The sequence below is a fragment of the Echiichthys vipera genome (assembly GCF_963691815.1).
Source record: "Echiichthys vipera genome assembly, chromosome: 5".
NCBI lineage: Eukaryota > Metazoa > Chordata > Actinopteri > Perciformes > Trachinidae > Echiichthys > Echiichthys vipera.
In genome coordinates this window covers 9,751,450-9,767,887 of record NC_139830.1, presented here as the reverse complement: position 1 = coordinate 9,767,887, position 16,438 = coordinate 9,751,450, and the positions used below count along the sequence as shown (strand labels likewise).

At 38.0% G+C, this 16,438-nt stretch overlaps 1 protein-coding gene across 1 annotated transcript; it reads right to left on the bottom strand.

Annotated features, from left to right (window-relative positions):
* Positions 1-12,036: 12,036 nt before the first annotated feature.
* snrpd2 (small nuclear ribonucleoprotein D2 polypeptide) lies at positions 12,037-15,826 on the bottom strand. Its single transcript, XM_083913527.1, has 3 exons — positions 15,712-15,826; positions 13,753-13,932; positions 12,037-12,474 (listed from the first exon to the last, which is right to left on the bottom strand). Coding segments are annotated over exons 1-3 (357 nt in total). The 5' UTR covers positions 15,714-15,826; the 3' UTR covers positions 12,037-12,299.
* Positions 15,827-16,438: the final 612 nt, after the last annotated feature.

The following is a 16,438-nucleotide window of genomic DNA, read 5'->3' as shown; positions in this document are numbered from 1 at the left end:
GTGAATTCATTGGAGGCTGGCCCAACCCGCCAGCTTCAAAGTAGGCTACGATCCCACGGTGCGTTCACTGACGACTCGTAAAACTCCCACCAATTCGGGAGCGTGTGGCAGACTCAGACTTTTCTTTATTGATCCCTTTGGGAAGGAACTTGAATTTAAAGCAGTATACACAACACTTGTGTAGAAAAAAAGGGAGGTATAAAAAAATAAATACAATAAACAATAATAACAATAAACAATAAACAACAACAATCAACAAACAACAACAATAAACTCTTAGATAAATAAATATAAAAAGTAAAACAATAAACAGGAGCCAAATAACTCTTAGTTAAATATAGCATGTAAACAACAGACTCTTAGTTAAATATATAAAGTAGAGAGAAGAATACAAATCAAATCAAATGTATGGATCGGCTCCAGCCCCCCACGACCCCGACAAGGACAAGCGGTTGAAGATGAATGAATGAATTAATTAATTAATTAATGAAATTAAATCAGACAAGTTAAGTGTAGAGAAACGTATAAGATAAAATATGTATGCAGAAATTAGTAGGAAGATGAAATTATTGCACTTAAGTAGTGGATTGCGTTGTTGCACAGAAAAGCAGGAAGGTGTCCAGGTATGCATGGATTGGATGATGGACGTAGCAACAAAATAGATACATACATAAATAGAGATAAAAAATAATAATGATACTTTTTTAAAAGGGAAAAAAGTATGATACATCAGGGGACATGAGCAATGAAAATAAGATTGAATTAAAGGTATTACTGTGGGAGCAAAGATTTATAGTTTTAATTGCTTTCTTGTTATTAGCAGAGAATATTTTACTTGAAAAACACCTCCAGTTCTTTCATGAAAACACAAAACATGGGTTTTACTTTGGCTATGCATTACTTTTCAGATATCCACAATGTCATTCTTTCAAGTACAAATGACGTCACCTTTGCCATTCATGTGTATTGGGTTTTCAATTTTAGATATCCACAATTTCATGTTAGATGTCTAGAATTAACATTCTGGATAACTGTAATGTCATTCATTCATGACTAGTAACAGCTGGATTGTAGATATCTGAAATGAGAGTTCTTCCGATTAATAATTACAGATATCCAGAATGTTCATTCTAGATATGAAACATCTAATTGTGGATATCAAGAATTAAAAGCCTAATACACATGAATGTAAAAACTGTTGTCATTAGTACTAAGAAGAATGAGGTTGTGGATATCTAAAATGTTCTTTTTGACTAGGTAGAATTAAATAACAAATATATGCAATACACATCTAATCTAGCTGTCAAATGTTAAAACCGCTTGCCATAGGAGTATGAGTTATGTTTCCATTTAGAAAGATGATGAAGCAGTGTTTGGGGAAAAACATTTACTAAAGCACTGTACCTTGATAGATGTGTTCTCGTTTTACTGTCCTGTCTACGAGGACATAAGCAATGCCTACCTTTTACTAAAATGACCTCCATTTATGTTGATTTCCTTTGGTTGGATGACAGATTTTACTTGTAGAGCCAGACAGATAAGGACAAATATTTTGTTTAAGACCACGCTGTAATATAACTCTGAAATGCAATTAAAGGTAACATAATATTTGAACACTGCAACTGAAATTTTGGTGTCTTGTAAAACCCATGAGGGTTGGGCACTTGGGTACATGATACCAAAATAAAGAATCTATTAATTTAGAATATATTTATTATATTTCATGTATTATATTTTTACATTTACTGTTTTCTTTAATTATATGTTATTATATTCTATATTTGCCTTGCATCTACCTTTAACTGTTTATTTTGTATTTTGTTCTTCTATAATTGAGCCGCTCAGTATAAGAATTTCACACATTTGTTCTAACATTACATTACATTCAATTCATAAATGATCAAATAGGCGAAACGGCTTCAAGTGCTCCATTTATTTTTGACTTGTATATCCAGAGTGACAATAAACATCTTAAATCTTGAGCACATTTCCATTTTCTGCTACCAAGAGAGACATATTGTATATTTTACTCCATTACGTTCATTTGGCAGCTCTAGTTGCTCATTACCTTGATGATGAACAGTCTACATAGGCTATAAAACAGCTTATTACAGCTATAAAACCACGCTATGGTGCATTGCTAAACTGCCCAACAGTATATAAAGTAGTTCAAATGAGCATCTCCTTGACCAGCTACAAAAATATAATACTACTCAAATATTAATGTATCTAAAATGATCTGACAAGGGTCATACTTTGTGAATCTGTTGCTTTTGATACTTTGTATATTTACCGTCCAATAGGCTCCACTTGAGTGTGGATGAAGCACATTTACTTGTAATAGAGTCTTGCATTGAGGCATAGCTACTTTTTAGCAACCGATGTAAATAGCATAATACTTTGACACTTTAATAATAATACAACATTCAATTCTTTGACATCAGCTGTTAAAGCATCAGTCTTTGATGCTGCATATGTGCCAGAGGCCACACAAACCAGTGCCCCACTTTTCTCATCATTCTTAGAGGAGCTAACTTAATAGATACAGGTTGGTGGTTGGTATTATTTAAATGTCCTATAGCACTTGAAGGCAGCATCTCATCCATGCCAGGGGCCTAGCCAAGCCCTCCACCTCGCCCTACTGGCTGTCTGGGTAACTTCAGGTTTCTACTTTGGCTTCATGCCATTCACACAGTCTGTAGCATTAATATGTAATGTTCATGTAATTAATACATTTTAAAAAGATAAATAGCCACAACTTTTAGTCCAAAATAGATATTAGGACAAGAAGTAGCAGTACCAAACTATTGAAATCTTTTCTTAAAGGTTGAATAATGCTTTAATTCTGTTAAAGATGAAAGGAAAAATAAGTCAGATGCCTCACATGGCCCAGTTTTCAACACAGATATATTGTACACACTAAAAGCCCTCCTTCTTCCTAATGGGGACAGAAGTGGAAGAGAGGATGAGAAAGGAATGCATTACGTCTGCATGGCATGTGTAAACATTCAGAAAGGCAACATGCCTTTAGTCTCACTACACACACACACACACACACACTTAGACATACAAGCTGACAGCTCTGAGCAACTGGTATTTTGGTTTTAGCCATGTGTCCTCTGTTAACTCCGCTGTCTGAAGCTCAAACTGTCAAGTAAGTAAACCCCCTTTTTTTCCCTCCCATCGCTGAGTGTGCACTTTTGTAGATATTAACACCAGATCGTGTGTGTGAGCTTGTGCTCAAACATGTCTGGAGGTGTGATTTGCATTGGCTCAGTCTCAAAAAGTTGGTAACGTTCCCAGAAAGTAGCCCATAAAGAATTAGAAACAGTCATGTGGTAATTTTAGGTTCCTCCTGTGCTCCTCCCCTTTATACCACCGCTTTATTTCCACAGTTTGACGTCAGTTGGTCACCGCCGTCCACAGCCGTCCACAGCTGGCAGCCTGACAGAAGACCTGCTAGGCACTCGGGGCAAAATGGCTTCAGAGGTGAAGTTTGAACTAAATGAGAAATGAGTGTGAGATGGAGAAAGTGAAAAATGAAAAATGTGGATGTGCTTGGTCAACCAGGCTGAATTACACCTCTATCTCTCTATCCCTGTGAGTGCTATTATGTAAACAGACTGCACTTATACTATGTCTAAGTCCAGGACTTGTCGAAGCATAAGGTCCCAGGGCAGCGTCTGAAAGCCTGAGCCTCCACTGCTGGTTGAATAGCAGACGAATAAAGAGAATTACACAAGCGAATTTAAATCATGGAAACAAAACTGTCCGTCTTGATCCTGAAGTTGGCAGCAGTTAGCCAGACAGGGGTAAATAGTAACAGTATAAGCTATTCCAGATGAGACAATGTTTTTATATTCTCAAGGAAACTAGGGGAATGAGTGTTGCCGTTACTCGAGTCTCTCCATCTTTTTTTGACAGGGAAGGAATGTGACTGGAGGAGGGTAAAATCTGTGAAGAGGAGCGAGAGACAACTGTTCCCTAAGAGGTCTGGGCTGGAGGCCAGCTTAGCAAAAGGCAGCAGAAGGATTTTAGAGAAAGTCCAAATGACATGTCCTGAAATGTAGGCCCTGAACTCCTCGTAGGGCAAATCAGGACCATTACAAACCGACAAACTTAGCGGAGGAAGTATTCAGAGCCTTTACCCAAGTAAAAGTACCAATGCCACACAGTAAAATACACTGTTTCAAGTTAAAACCCTGCATTGAAAATGTTACTTTAAGTATTTAAGTATAATTGGGTAAAATATTTACTGTCGTTTGTTGAGGTGGAACTCGTTTTTTTCACTTCGGACTGCAACTAATAAATATTTCATTATGGATTTATCTGCTGAATATTTTTTCGATTAATCAATTGATTGATTGTTTATAAAAATTCTAAAAAAAAAAAAAAAAAACGGGATAAAGGCCAACCGAATGAACTAACAAAGACTAAAGTGACAGTTTCATAAAGCTTGTTTTGTCTTTTACCAAAACCTCAAAATAATTTAAAACAAAATAAACATTATTTAAACTATAAAAGAAAAGGCAGAACATCCACACATTTGAACTCATCCATTAATGTTTTCAGCTGTACTTTTATGTTGGATAGGTTCACTTTAATTTATAAGAAAACGTCATATTTTGTAAGTTTATTTTTTGTCTGTCAAAATCCTAATTTGTGAAGCAAGAAGTGACTTAAGCTGTCAAATATTTGTACTGAAGTAAAAAATACAGTATTTCCCTTTAAAATGTAGAAGTAGAAAATGATAAAAGTAAAGAAAAGTACAAATACCTAAAACACTTAAGTAGCCTACTATGAGTAAATGTACTTAGTTATTTTCTACCACTGCCAAGTATAGTGCATTCTCTCCAATGTCCAGCAGGGGGAGACTCCACTTAAAGCTGCATTCTCTCTAATGTCCATCAGGGGGAGACTCCACTTAAAGCTGCATTCTCTCTAATGTCCATCAGGGGGAGACTCCACTTAAAGCTGCATTCTCTCCAATGTCCAGCAGGGGGAAACTCCACTTAAAGCTGCATTCTCTCCAATGTCCAGCAGGGGGAGACTCCACTTAAAGCTGCATTCTCTCTAATGTCCATCAGGGGGAGACTCCACTTAAAGCTGCATTCTCTCCAATGTCCAGCAGGGGGAAACTCCACTTAAAGCTGCATTCTCTCCAATGTCCAGCAGGGGGAGACTCCACTTAAAGCTGCATTCTCCCTAATGTCCAGCAGGAGGAAACTCCACTTAAAGCTGCATTCTCTCTAATGTCCAGCAGGGGGAGACTCCACTTAAAGCTGCATTCTCTCTAATGTCCAGCAGGAGGAGACTCCACTTAAAGCTGCATTCTCTCTAATGTCCAGCAGGAGGAAGACTCCACTTAAAGCTGCATTCTCTCTAATGTCCAGCAGGGGGAGACTCCACTTAAAGCTGCATTCTCTCTAATGTCCAGCAGGGGGAGACTCCACTTAAAGCTGCATTCTCTCTAATGTCCAGCAGGGGAAGACTCCACTTAAAGCTGCATTCTCTCTAATGTCCAGCAGGGGGAGACTCCACTTAAAGCTGCATTCTCTCTAATGTCCAGCAGGGGGAGACTCCACTTAAAGCTGCATTGTCTCTAATGTCCAGCAGGGGGAGACTCCACTTAAAGCTGCATTGTCTCTAATGTCCAGCAGGGGGAGACTCCACTTAAAGCTGCATTCTCTCTAATGTCCAGCAGGGGGAGACTCCACTTAAAGCTGCATTGTCTCTAATGTCCAGCAGGGGGAGACTCCACTTAAAGCTGCATTGTCTCTAATGTCCAGCAGGGGGAGACTCCACTTAAAGCTGCATTCTCTCTAATGTCCACTTAAAGCTGCATTCCTTATTAACGTGTGCTCTGTTCCTCAGAGCGTGTGTTGGTACGTCTGTGAGCTGGAGCAGACCATCGTCTCCCTGAGACATGGGAGTTTGGGGTGCCATCGGTACGACGTACGTACCCCCCCCCCCCCCAAGGTAAAGAATACAAAATGAAATAAAGCATTTTTTCTCAATTTAGATATTAACAGTTTAAATGTTAATATCTGAGCACTGAACATGTAAATAAAATCTGTACTTAACAGACAGATTTCTATGATATGGCCCAAAAAAACACTTCCATTTCGAATCAGATATTATATCTACATCTGATAAGAAGATGCTTTCAAGATCAAGGAAATGTGTTCCAGTTTTTAGGAAACACTGTATGAATACATTCAAACGTCAGTGAAGCTAAAGCATGGTCTCTGTTGGAAAGCATTACTTTTATAATCCACTAGATGGCAGTACAACCTTAGTGCAGCACACAGTACATACAGTATAGTACAGTATGCAATAGACACTTCAGCAGTAAAAAAAACAAACCCCAGTGTGTTAAAAACTATCCTTTTTATTTATGTTTTTTAGATGTCACTAGATAGATGTAACTAACAGGTCAGAGAAATATAGATAAATAAAATCAAAACTGCAGGCCGTATGCCTTTGACGTAGGTTGTAGATTAAACATAGAAGGTCATGTCCTCTCTGGGGGTTTGCAATACATGAGAGGATTTTACATACTTCTGTTGCATATTCACACGGATTAAGCATTTTGACTTCTGTAAGCCTGACATCCTTAATCCTAAATATTTGATCAAAATCTGACTTTGACAAGCAAAACATAGAAGAAATGCTCTAATATAATATGATATATAATATATAATATAACATAACGTTAGCCTGATAACAACTGATGTCTAATCAACACAATCGGCAGAAAGAAACATTGGCATTTGGACTGAGAAGAAACAAAGAAAATAAATAAACGTGTTTATACACTGGGGATCAAAATTAGAAAACAAATGTTATTTGATTAAGATTAATACTTGATTTATTCTGAAACGCTTATTTTTTACTGTTCAGAATGTGATCAGCTGTATACCACTGCTGTTCTAGCATGTTTTTTTATTTTTATTTTAATAACCAAAGCACTTCAACAAAAACCTTAATCTTGACTCTGGGCTGGCCATTTCATTGTTTCAGTACTCTTAGACTTCGACTTAGACTTCTCTTTATTGATCCTTTTGGGATGACTCCCGCAAGGAGATTGAGTTTCCAGCAGCTTCAAGGAATTGCGTAATGCGTTTTGCAGTGTGACAGGGGGCATTGTCTTGCATGAAAATTGCAGCTGATTGGGAGACAATTGCAGTGAAGGTATTGCGTGTTGCTGAAGGAGGTTCACATAAACATTTGCATTCACCCTGCCATGTAGCTGTACCAGAGGCCCAACTCCTGCTGCAGAAAACATCCCCCAAAACATTACATGACATTGTTTAATTAATTTGGGTCTGATGGGAAACATTATGTTCGGTGTTGAACTGGGAAAGACTAAACTCATAGTATCTATAGAGAAGTTAAATTTGGAGGAGGAAATGTCAGAGTCCAGATCTAAACCTCACAGAGAATCTCTAGGAAATCGTTGGCAACAAAGTAATGTCTAAGAAACCCACTACAGTTACTGAACGGACCAAGATCAAACCAGAGCAGTGTGAGAAACTAGTGATGTCCTGTGAACGCAGATGTGCCTTGCCAAAGCAAGGGCCTCTACACTTCCTGTTCATTGTTTAAATCTTCTCTTCTTGCACAATGAACACTGTTCTCTAATTTTGCAAACTGTTTTTTTCAAAGAAGGGTTTTTGATGAAGTGCCATGGTTATTTAAAAAAACATGCTAGGACAGCAGTGGTATAGCCACAGCGGATATTCTATCAACTATTGAACAATAAAAAATAACAGTATTTCAGAATAAATCAAGTATTAATAATTTGTTATCTTATTTTGATATTTGATATTTGCATCTACTGTATTTTAGTTGTTTTGCGTTCTTCTGTTTGTAGTCATTACGTGTATGTTTTTTATCGATTTGTTCCAACCACTTAGCATATCTTCGTGCTCATTTTGCATCTCTGTGGTCATTTTGGATTGTTTGTAGTTGTTTTGTGTGTCTTTGTGGTAATTTTGCATCTATTTGTGATTGTTTTGTGGGGTTTTCAGCAACATTTTGCGCCTAAAGGCCTCTGACCCTGTGGGCCTCTGGGCCTGTGCCATTAGGCCCGTTCAGTAATCCATCCATGGCCACAGACAGAATGAAAAGCCAGTGTATGCTGACGAGTCTGCGTTACTTCATGATGTGAGTGATACTAAAAAAAACTCTTAGTAATGGATTAGAAAGTGAGTGGCTCAATGATAACAAGCTTTCAATACATTTGGGTAAAACTGAGTCAATCCTGTTTAGAACTAAGAAGAAGCTGTCACAAAGAAATGCACTGAAAGTCCCCTGTAATGGAGCTGAAATAGTATCCTCGACCAGTGTCTCATATTTAGGGCTGGTATTAGATCAGTATCTCTCTCCTGTGAATCTACTGCTGTGTAAGTGTTATTACCTAAGTGTACCGGTAAACTCTAGTTCCTGTTTCGCAGAACACGGCTTTTTGACTTTTCTGTTGAGAAACTTCTCGTGTCTTCATTTATAGAGTGCCATTTCAGTTATGCATGCTTTGCTTGGTACAGTGGGTTGTCAGCTAAACCTAGGAACAAACTGCAGGTGATGCAGAATATTGTAATCCTGTATTTATTAAATGCATCCTCTCAAACTCATTTCGGTAGTGATGCGTTTAGAAGAGAAGGACTCCTGACAGTCCAGCTCAGAGTAGAACAAGAGAAGCTGCATCATATGTACAATATTATTAAGATAATATAAGACACACTTCATTATCCTTGGAGGGAAATTGGCTGTCACATAAAGCTGCGATACATAAAATAAATAACAATAGAAATGCAGGCAATGCATACATATAGGCCACACATATCAAACAGCATACAGGAAACAGTGCAATTCACACACACACACACACACACACACACACACACACACACACACACACACACACACACACACACACACCCTCCTCGCCCGCTGTATTACACCATGGGTCATGGTCAGTAGTACTAGTGCACTATTTGTTTGGCCCTGGGGGCATTTAGGTGCCTTATTGAGGTGGGCACAAATGAATTCCTAAAGCAGTTCAGCCTGTTAGTGGGGACTCTTCTGCCTGATGGTAGAAGCTGGTACTCTGTGTGCAGAACATGTATCTAATCAGATAATATTTTCTCAGCTTGTCTGAGCACAGACTGCTCATAGATGGACTGAAAGGGTAGCTTTTCAGACCTCCCCATTACCTTCATAGCACAATGAATCAGGCGCCCAATTTTTTATTTCTGCTGGACAGAAAGGTTATCGTACCGAGCCGACATCCCATAGCTCAGAATGCTCTCAAACACTGCCTGATAAAATACAAACATGACTTTCTGATTAACCCCAAACACCCTGAATTTGCGCAAGAAGTACAGTCTTTGCTGGAGACAAGAACACAGGTAATCCACATGAACATGCCAACTGAAAAGGTTATCCAAAAGGATGCCAAGATATCTGTAGGAGTTGACTTGGTTGATTTTTACACAGTGGACTACGCTCCCCTATTGATGTTGGGCTCAGCACCATTTCCTCTGTCTTTTTAATGTTTATGGTGAGGCAATTCTCATCACACCACTTAAGAAAACTCTGTATTTCAGAAAAGTAGGATGAGGGGGCAGTGTGCTGGTACTACAGGTTAAATTTTTGTATTTGTGTGTAACACCAGGGCCAGTGTGTTCATGTAAAGTGCCTCGAGTGAATAATAATGTAGCAAGAAGTCCCTTGTTTATGTATATATATAGTGGTGCCATGTTTTACAAAGTCAGGTTAGGACTTTTTCATGGAACAAGGTTACAGTTTTGCAATGAATTCTTGAATGATATTATTCTAGCTGTCCCAGGAGTGTGCTTATTTTAGATTCTATGATCAGTGTCTTGTGATTCTTTGTGCTTTTTTGTCTTGTCTTCTAACGTCTCAGGGACCATGTTGGAATCAACCACTGAATGGGTTATTGTGCAGCTTCATAATAATAATCCTTATCATCTCCGGGTAAAATTCAATTCAATTTAGGTGTCAGTTAATCCCACTTTTCTTTGCTACTCCATAAGTCTTGTTTGTAAATAGGCCTGGGTCTACATGCAGCAGCTCGATACACCTGATCCCTCTTGTTTTGGCTGTCACTGACTGTGTCCTTGCGTGCTGTCATTCACACTTAAAGAGAGATGAGTGAAGGCAGTGTTTGTGTGTTTACAGAGCTGATACCCTCTCTTCTTCCTCACACACCACCCCCTTCATCTTCTCACTCCACCTGGCCTGCCAGCTCTGACACCCGGATCGCGGCTCTGCTTGAAAACAAACTGCGGCGGCGGCTCCGGTTACCGGGCCCCGATCGATGCTCTGCGCGGTGTCACATTGCCCGGAGGCTCGAGTATCGATGCACGGCCGATCGCTATCATAATCACACTTCCCCCCTCTTATCGCTTACCTACTGAATAAAACATCTGCCTTCCTGCTCATGGATCACTGACCCCCCCAAAAAAATCTGGAGGAAAATAGACTTCTTGAAGTGTCTTTGAGATGAGCGAAGTAACATGAGAAAAGTGCACGATGATACCCAACAAATGAGGACTCGAAGGTTGTATTTATCTCAAGAACCTCCAAATAGACCCACCACCTATTTGACAGTTTGTCCCAGGACGCTGCAACTGTGAGGGGGATTATTTTGAGATGGGATTTCATTTTCCAAAATAGCCGACAGATTGATAAACTTTACTTGAAGTGAATTTACTCAAACATTAAAAAAGAACATATGTACAATAAGATGAGGTTAAAATGAATATTTAAACTATGGAAGAAGGAAGCAATTGACTCATTTTGGGGCCTCCCGGTGGCCACAGTGCCCTAAGCAGCTGCTATTTCCTAACGCCTTAAGCTGGCAGTGCAAAAAACCCCCCAAAAAACAGTTTTCCGGCCCTTGCAACATGATCTTCTTAAACTTTTGGTTAATGTCAAGATTCGCCTGGAGCAGGAGTGCAACAGGAACCATTACATTAATCATAGAAAAGTCAAAAGTTTACTGCAATTCAAATTCAGCGCTCAGAAGGATTCACCTGGTGGTTTCGTTCTACTTCGGACCCAGCAGGCTTCACCTGAGAGCTGTAAATCAGTGAGGCCTCATTGCCCACACAGATCTACCACAGGCGCTGGCCTTAGGCACGCTAGGGTCAATAGTAAGAGTACTAATGCGCTGTGTGGTAAAGGAAAAAGTGAAAAAGATATGACAACATTATGGTGTAACAGGAAGGAAGGTTAAGGAATAGTGAAGTCGGTTTTAAAATGGGAATATAAGATGCTTTTATACACAAAAATGACGATATGTTCTAATTCTAAGCTTAACCAAAGATATTTCAACGCTGACTCAGAGATCAATGCCATTCAGCTCTCCAAAAAATGTAGAATACTTAGACAAGCTTTTTATTTACTCCCAAGATCCTGTAGACTTGACCACTAAATTTGAGAGCGCCGAAGAATGAGAGGTTAGGTGCCAACGGTTAGAGAGATGTAAGGCGAGACTATCTGTCAAGCTATTAAGACAATTAACAAAGTGGTCAGGAGGGGCTGAGCGGCAGAGTGGAACAGCCTGAAATGGGAGCGAGATGAGGGTGTGAAGTGACAGTCAGCACATCTGGTCTCATCAATAATGCAGCAGGCCTTTAAACGGCAGTTTGTCACATATTGAGCGCTGCTGACTGAAATCAAGCCCGACACCTTAGATGCTGTCAGGGGAGAGTGAAAGGGTGACAGCGGGAGGAGGAGGAGGCTGGCAAGGATACCCGGGGAAAAAACGGAGCAAAATGAACTTTTCACCGAGGCTTTCTCTGATACATCTGATGTAGTGTGCAATAGATGAGAAATACAATCTCAAAGTATTAAGTAGTGATAATATATACAGATCAATGAGATTATTAATACAAATATATTACAAAGCACCATTTAAACTAGTCTGAAAAAATGTTTAAAGGCAGGAGAAACATGGAGGCTTAAAGTAAAAAAAATCAGTCACAACACTTAAATCTATTCATCACTTTTATTATTAAAATGAAAAATACAGAGGACTGTTGACAACGCAAAACCAGATTTTCTTCTGACTAAATGGCTCTCCAAAAATTACAGACGGCATTTTGACACTGTATATTACCCAATAGTGACCGCAGTGATTCAATGACAAAACAAACAGGTTTCTACTAATGACAGTCCGCTGCCTTCAAATCATTCAACAAAAGAAAGAAAGAAAAAGACAAGAAAAGGGGCTGTGTGAGCGATTCAGCTGGGCGCTTATAAAGAGTTCATTTTCCTGTGATCAGAGGATTTCTCAGCACGATGATGACGGAGTCCCCCCTCAGGAACATTTTAGAAATGTAGCGGTCCTTATTCACTGGCTTAGACTTCTTCTTTCCCTTCCCGCTCTTGGGAACTTCTGTCCACATTTCCTTCACGTTCTCCAAGACCATGTTGCAGTGCCTGAAATGATAACGAGGACGTAAAAGATGAAACACAGTGTCACTGAAGGAAAAATAAAACTATTGTACAAACGGATTAGTTCTTAAATGGCAGGAATGTGTAATACAAGATTATTTTGTTGTGGACAAAAATCAGATCTGCTATTTGACCTTTCTCCACAGAGGAAAAGCAGTTGATTTAGGATATATAATACCTTAATCTGAGTTAATTTTGAGCTTAAATATGAAACTGAAATAAACTAAAACATACAACTCAGGCAAACTTAACGCCAATTCATATTCTGTTCACACTATCATCATATTCACGGCTTGCAAATTTTGTTTAAAAAATCTATATGTTGTGATTTTTTTCATTAGCATTCTTTGGCACAGCAACTTACAGCTCAGTCGTTGTTTTGAGAATACTCTAAATTTAACAGCTGTCTCTTGGTCTTCGGGTCTTCTCTGTTCAGTAGTATCACTCTCGAGTGTTGTACACAGTGCAACATGACATTCTGTAGGCTACAATATTATCTCGTCTAATATCTCTGTGACTGTGACATCCAGTAATCCACCTCTTATATTAGTCGTTGACCGCTTTCCTTTAGAAAGATCATTCTAGCATCCAATTTCATGCCAGACAATTAAGAACAATTATTTAATATTAATATTTTCTACCACTACTGACACTGCTGCTACACTTTTCATGTTGTCACCTGCTGATTTTTGACAGCAAGACCTGAGGCTATGAAAGCTCTCTTTTTAAGCTTTGTTAACATGTTTGTAAATGAAACGTGCCCACACAGGGAGTGACCATGTAGCCTTATGCGGAAATTAGGGGACATCATTTATGTGAATGAACAAATCTCATCCTGTGTGTCAGTCTTCAGCATACGGATAAAGCTGGGGCAGAATGAAAATGCATCAAACCTCAAAAAATTAATTTGATAATTTTCTAAAAAATCATATATTACGTAGTCTGGGCCCATATTGAGACAGAGTGTTCAGTAATAAATCAGGACATGTGCAAAAACATTCAGATAGATAAATAATAAATAAACAATAGATACCGGTAATAGACTTCATAATTTGTTACCATCATGGTTATAAAATCACAGCTAGTAAAGCTGGTGAAAGTAAGCACATGGAAATATCATAACAACATCAAAATGACCATAAAGTTTATGGTCATTGATATCAGTACAAATACCATGTTGAATTAAATGTATTAATGTTGTGAATTAACTCATATTATCCTCTCAAACTTGTCCAGTAATAGGTCAGTGACCAGGCTCAGTACCTGTCAAAAGCTTTGACTCTTCCAAGCAGCTTCTTGTTGTTGCGACAGTTGATGAGGACCTGTGTGTTGTTCTTCACAGACTGGGTGAGCACCGACAGAGGGCCAGTGTTAAACTCCTCCTCCTCTCGTTTCTGGAGCTCCTCTGGGGTCATCTCTGACTTGGGCTTTGTTAACAGACTCCTGAAAACGACAAAAAATAAAACAATTTCATTTAAATGTTGATTGGAACACATTTAATAACTGAGTGACTTTTTACTGTAGAGTTAATTGCCTTTAATAATTACATAACAAAATATACTTTAATTCAAATTAGATAGAGCGTTTCAACACAGTATGCCAGCTATCTAACAAATTCATCGACTTGGATTTAAACTATCTACCTTACTGTACGCATGAAAAAAGTAAATTACTTCACTTTACCTTGAAAACTATGTAAAGAATATATGAATTTATTCACAGTGCTCGTTTCCATGAGCACAAAGACCTAGGTGAATGGGTGTTTGACCTGTAATTTTCAGTATGTTGTTTTTAATTACTAATTTTAACTTAATTCTGTCAATTTAAACTAAGGATATGGCACTAGCATTAAGGCAATACGATTAAATGTCACCTTATATTATTTTTTCTCTCAAAACTTTATTCGCAAATTTAAGGCAGTCATTTTTCCTCTCAATGGACATTTCAATCTTACAATAAGATGACATAAGTAGATTGAAGAAGAGAGAGTACTATAATACACAATAGATAAGGAAGTAAATAAATACAAAAAAAGGATTACAAGGTAAGCTATATAATCATGTTTTCTTGAAAAAAATGATTGTAGTTTATCAGATGTTTAACTAAACCTTTTATTATAAAATAAATGATTACAAGCTGTAAGAAGGCAAGTTAACACATCCTCAGATCTTTTTACACAGTGCTTCTGATGGTTTACAAAGCACTGAATGGTTTAGGGCCAAAATACATTTCACATCCTCTGCTCAGCTACGAACCATCCAGGCCTCTCAGATCGTCTGGGACAGGTCTGCTCTGTGTCCCCAGGGTCAGGACTAAACATGGAGAGGCAGTGTTCAGTTTTTATGCTCCACAAATCTGGAACAAACTTCCAGAAAACTGCAGGTCTGCTGCAAATCTTAGGTCTTTTAAATCAAGACTGAAGACTTTTCTATTTGTTACTGCTTTACCGTAAACTGCACTGTAACTGTTACTGTTTATGCGTTTAAATGTTTTAAATGAATTTTTATGTGGTTTAAATTACCTTTTGTTTTAAAACTTTAATATGTTTCATTTGATGTTTTTTTTCTCCAGTAAACTGCATTGTAACTTTTGTAACTGTAACCATCTGTTATGCGTTTTAAATGACCGTTTATGTGTTTTAAATCTTAGGTTTTATTTGTTTTTTCAGTAAACTGCACTATAACTTCTGTAACCATCTTTTAAATGTGTTAAAATGTAAATCTTTTAAACGTTGTGTTTTAAATTTATGTTTTGCGCAATTCTACCAATGCTTTTAGCGTTTTATGTAAAGCACTTTGAGTTACCTTGTTGAATTGTGCTATAATATAAATAAACGTGCCTTGCATAGCTTAAAAGACTAACGTTAGCATAGTGATCGACTTTAGCATGTGGCTAACTAGCTTATATCAATGGTATTGTGTGTCTTCTGACTCGTAAACATTCATCTTTGAACCACGGCTGTTAAGAAAGAGTTGTGTTTTTATATTCTAACATTACCCTAGTTGTAACATAATGTAAGTGGTGAATATATATCATCGTAAAGACTTAAAAAAGGGTTTATGGAGCCCAGCTAACCGGCATTGTCTCCTTCATGACTCCCTAACATGCTAACCGTGTTAGCATTGCTACTGTTAGCTGTTAGCTTCTGTGATTCAGAGTTCAGACTCTGAGACTGAACATGTCCACTCTCCCAAAGACTCGTTGAGCACTACAGTTACTTACATGGTTGCTGGTGTATAAAAACAGTCTTCTCAGATGATATTCCGCTGTTCTCCACCGAGTGTCTTCGTATCTGCAACGATTCTGCAACAGACTCGCGTGTCTCGAGCTACTTCCGGGTCAACAAGTGCGCGCTTCAAAGTTTAGTAATAATTTCCGGGTTACAGTCCCACGACGTATTTTCCTTTCTTTATTTTTTATTGAAAATATTCAATATAAACCTTACTTTCCTTACATGTTCCAGAGACGATAACAAAAATGTATTCCTAAATGTAAAAACATTAATAACTGACATTTACTAAAACAGTAAAACAGAAAAAAGGAATACGGTAAGATATTCCTTTATTAGTTAGAAAAAAATAATAGAAGAAATAGAAACAAGATAAACAGAGTGAAATATAAAAAACATATACAGTGGGTACGGAAAGTATTCAGACCCCCTTAAATTTTTTACTCTTTGTTAAATTGCAGCCATGTGCTAAAATCATTTAAGTTCATTTTTTTTCCTTTTAATGTACACACAGCACCCCATATTGACAGAAAAACACAGAATTGTAGACATTTTTACAGATTTATTAAAAAAGAAAAACTGAAATATCACATGGACATAAGTATTCAGACCCTTTGCTGTGACACTTGTATATTTACCTCAGGTACTGTCCATTTCTTCTGATCATCCATGAGATGGTTCTACACCTTCATTGGAGTCCAACTGTGTTTAATTCTAATG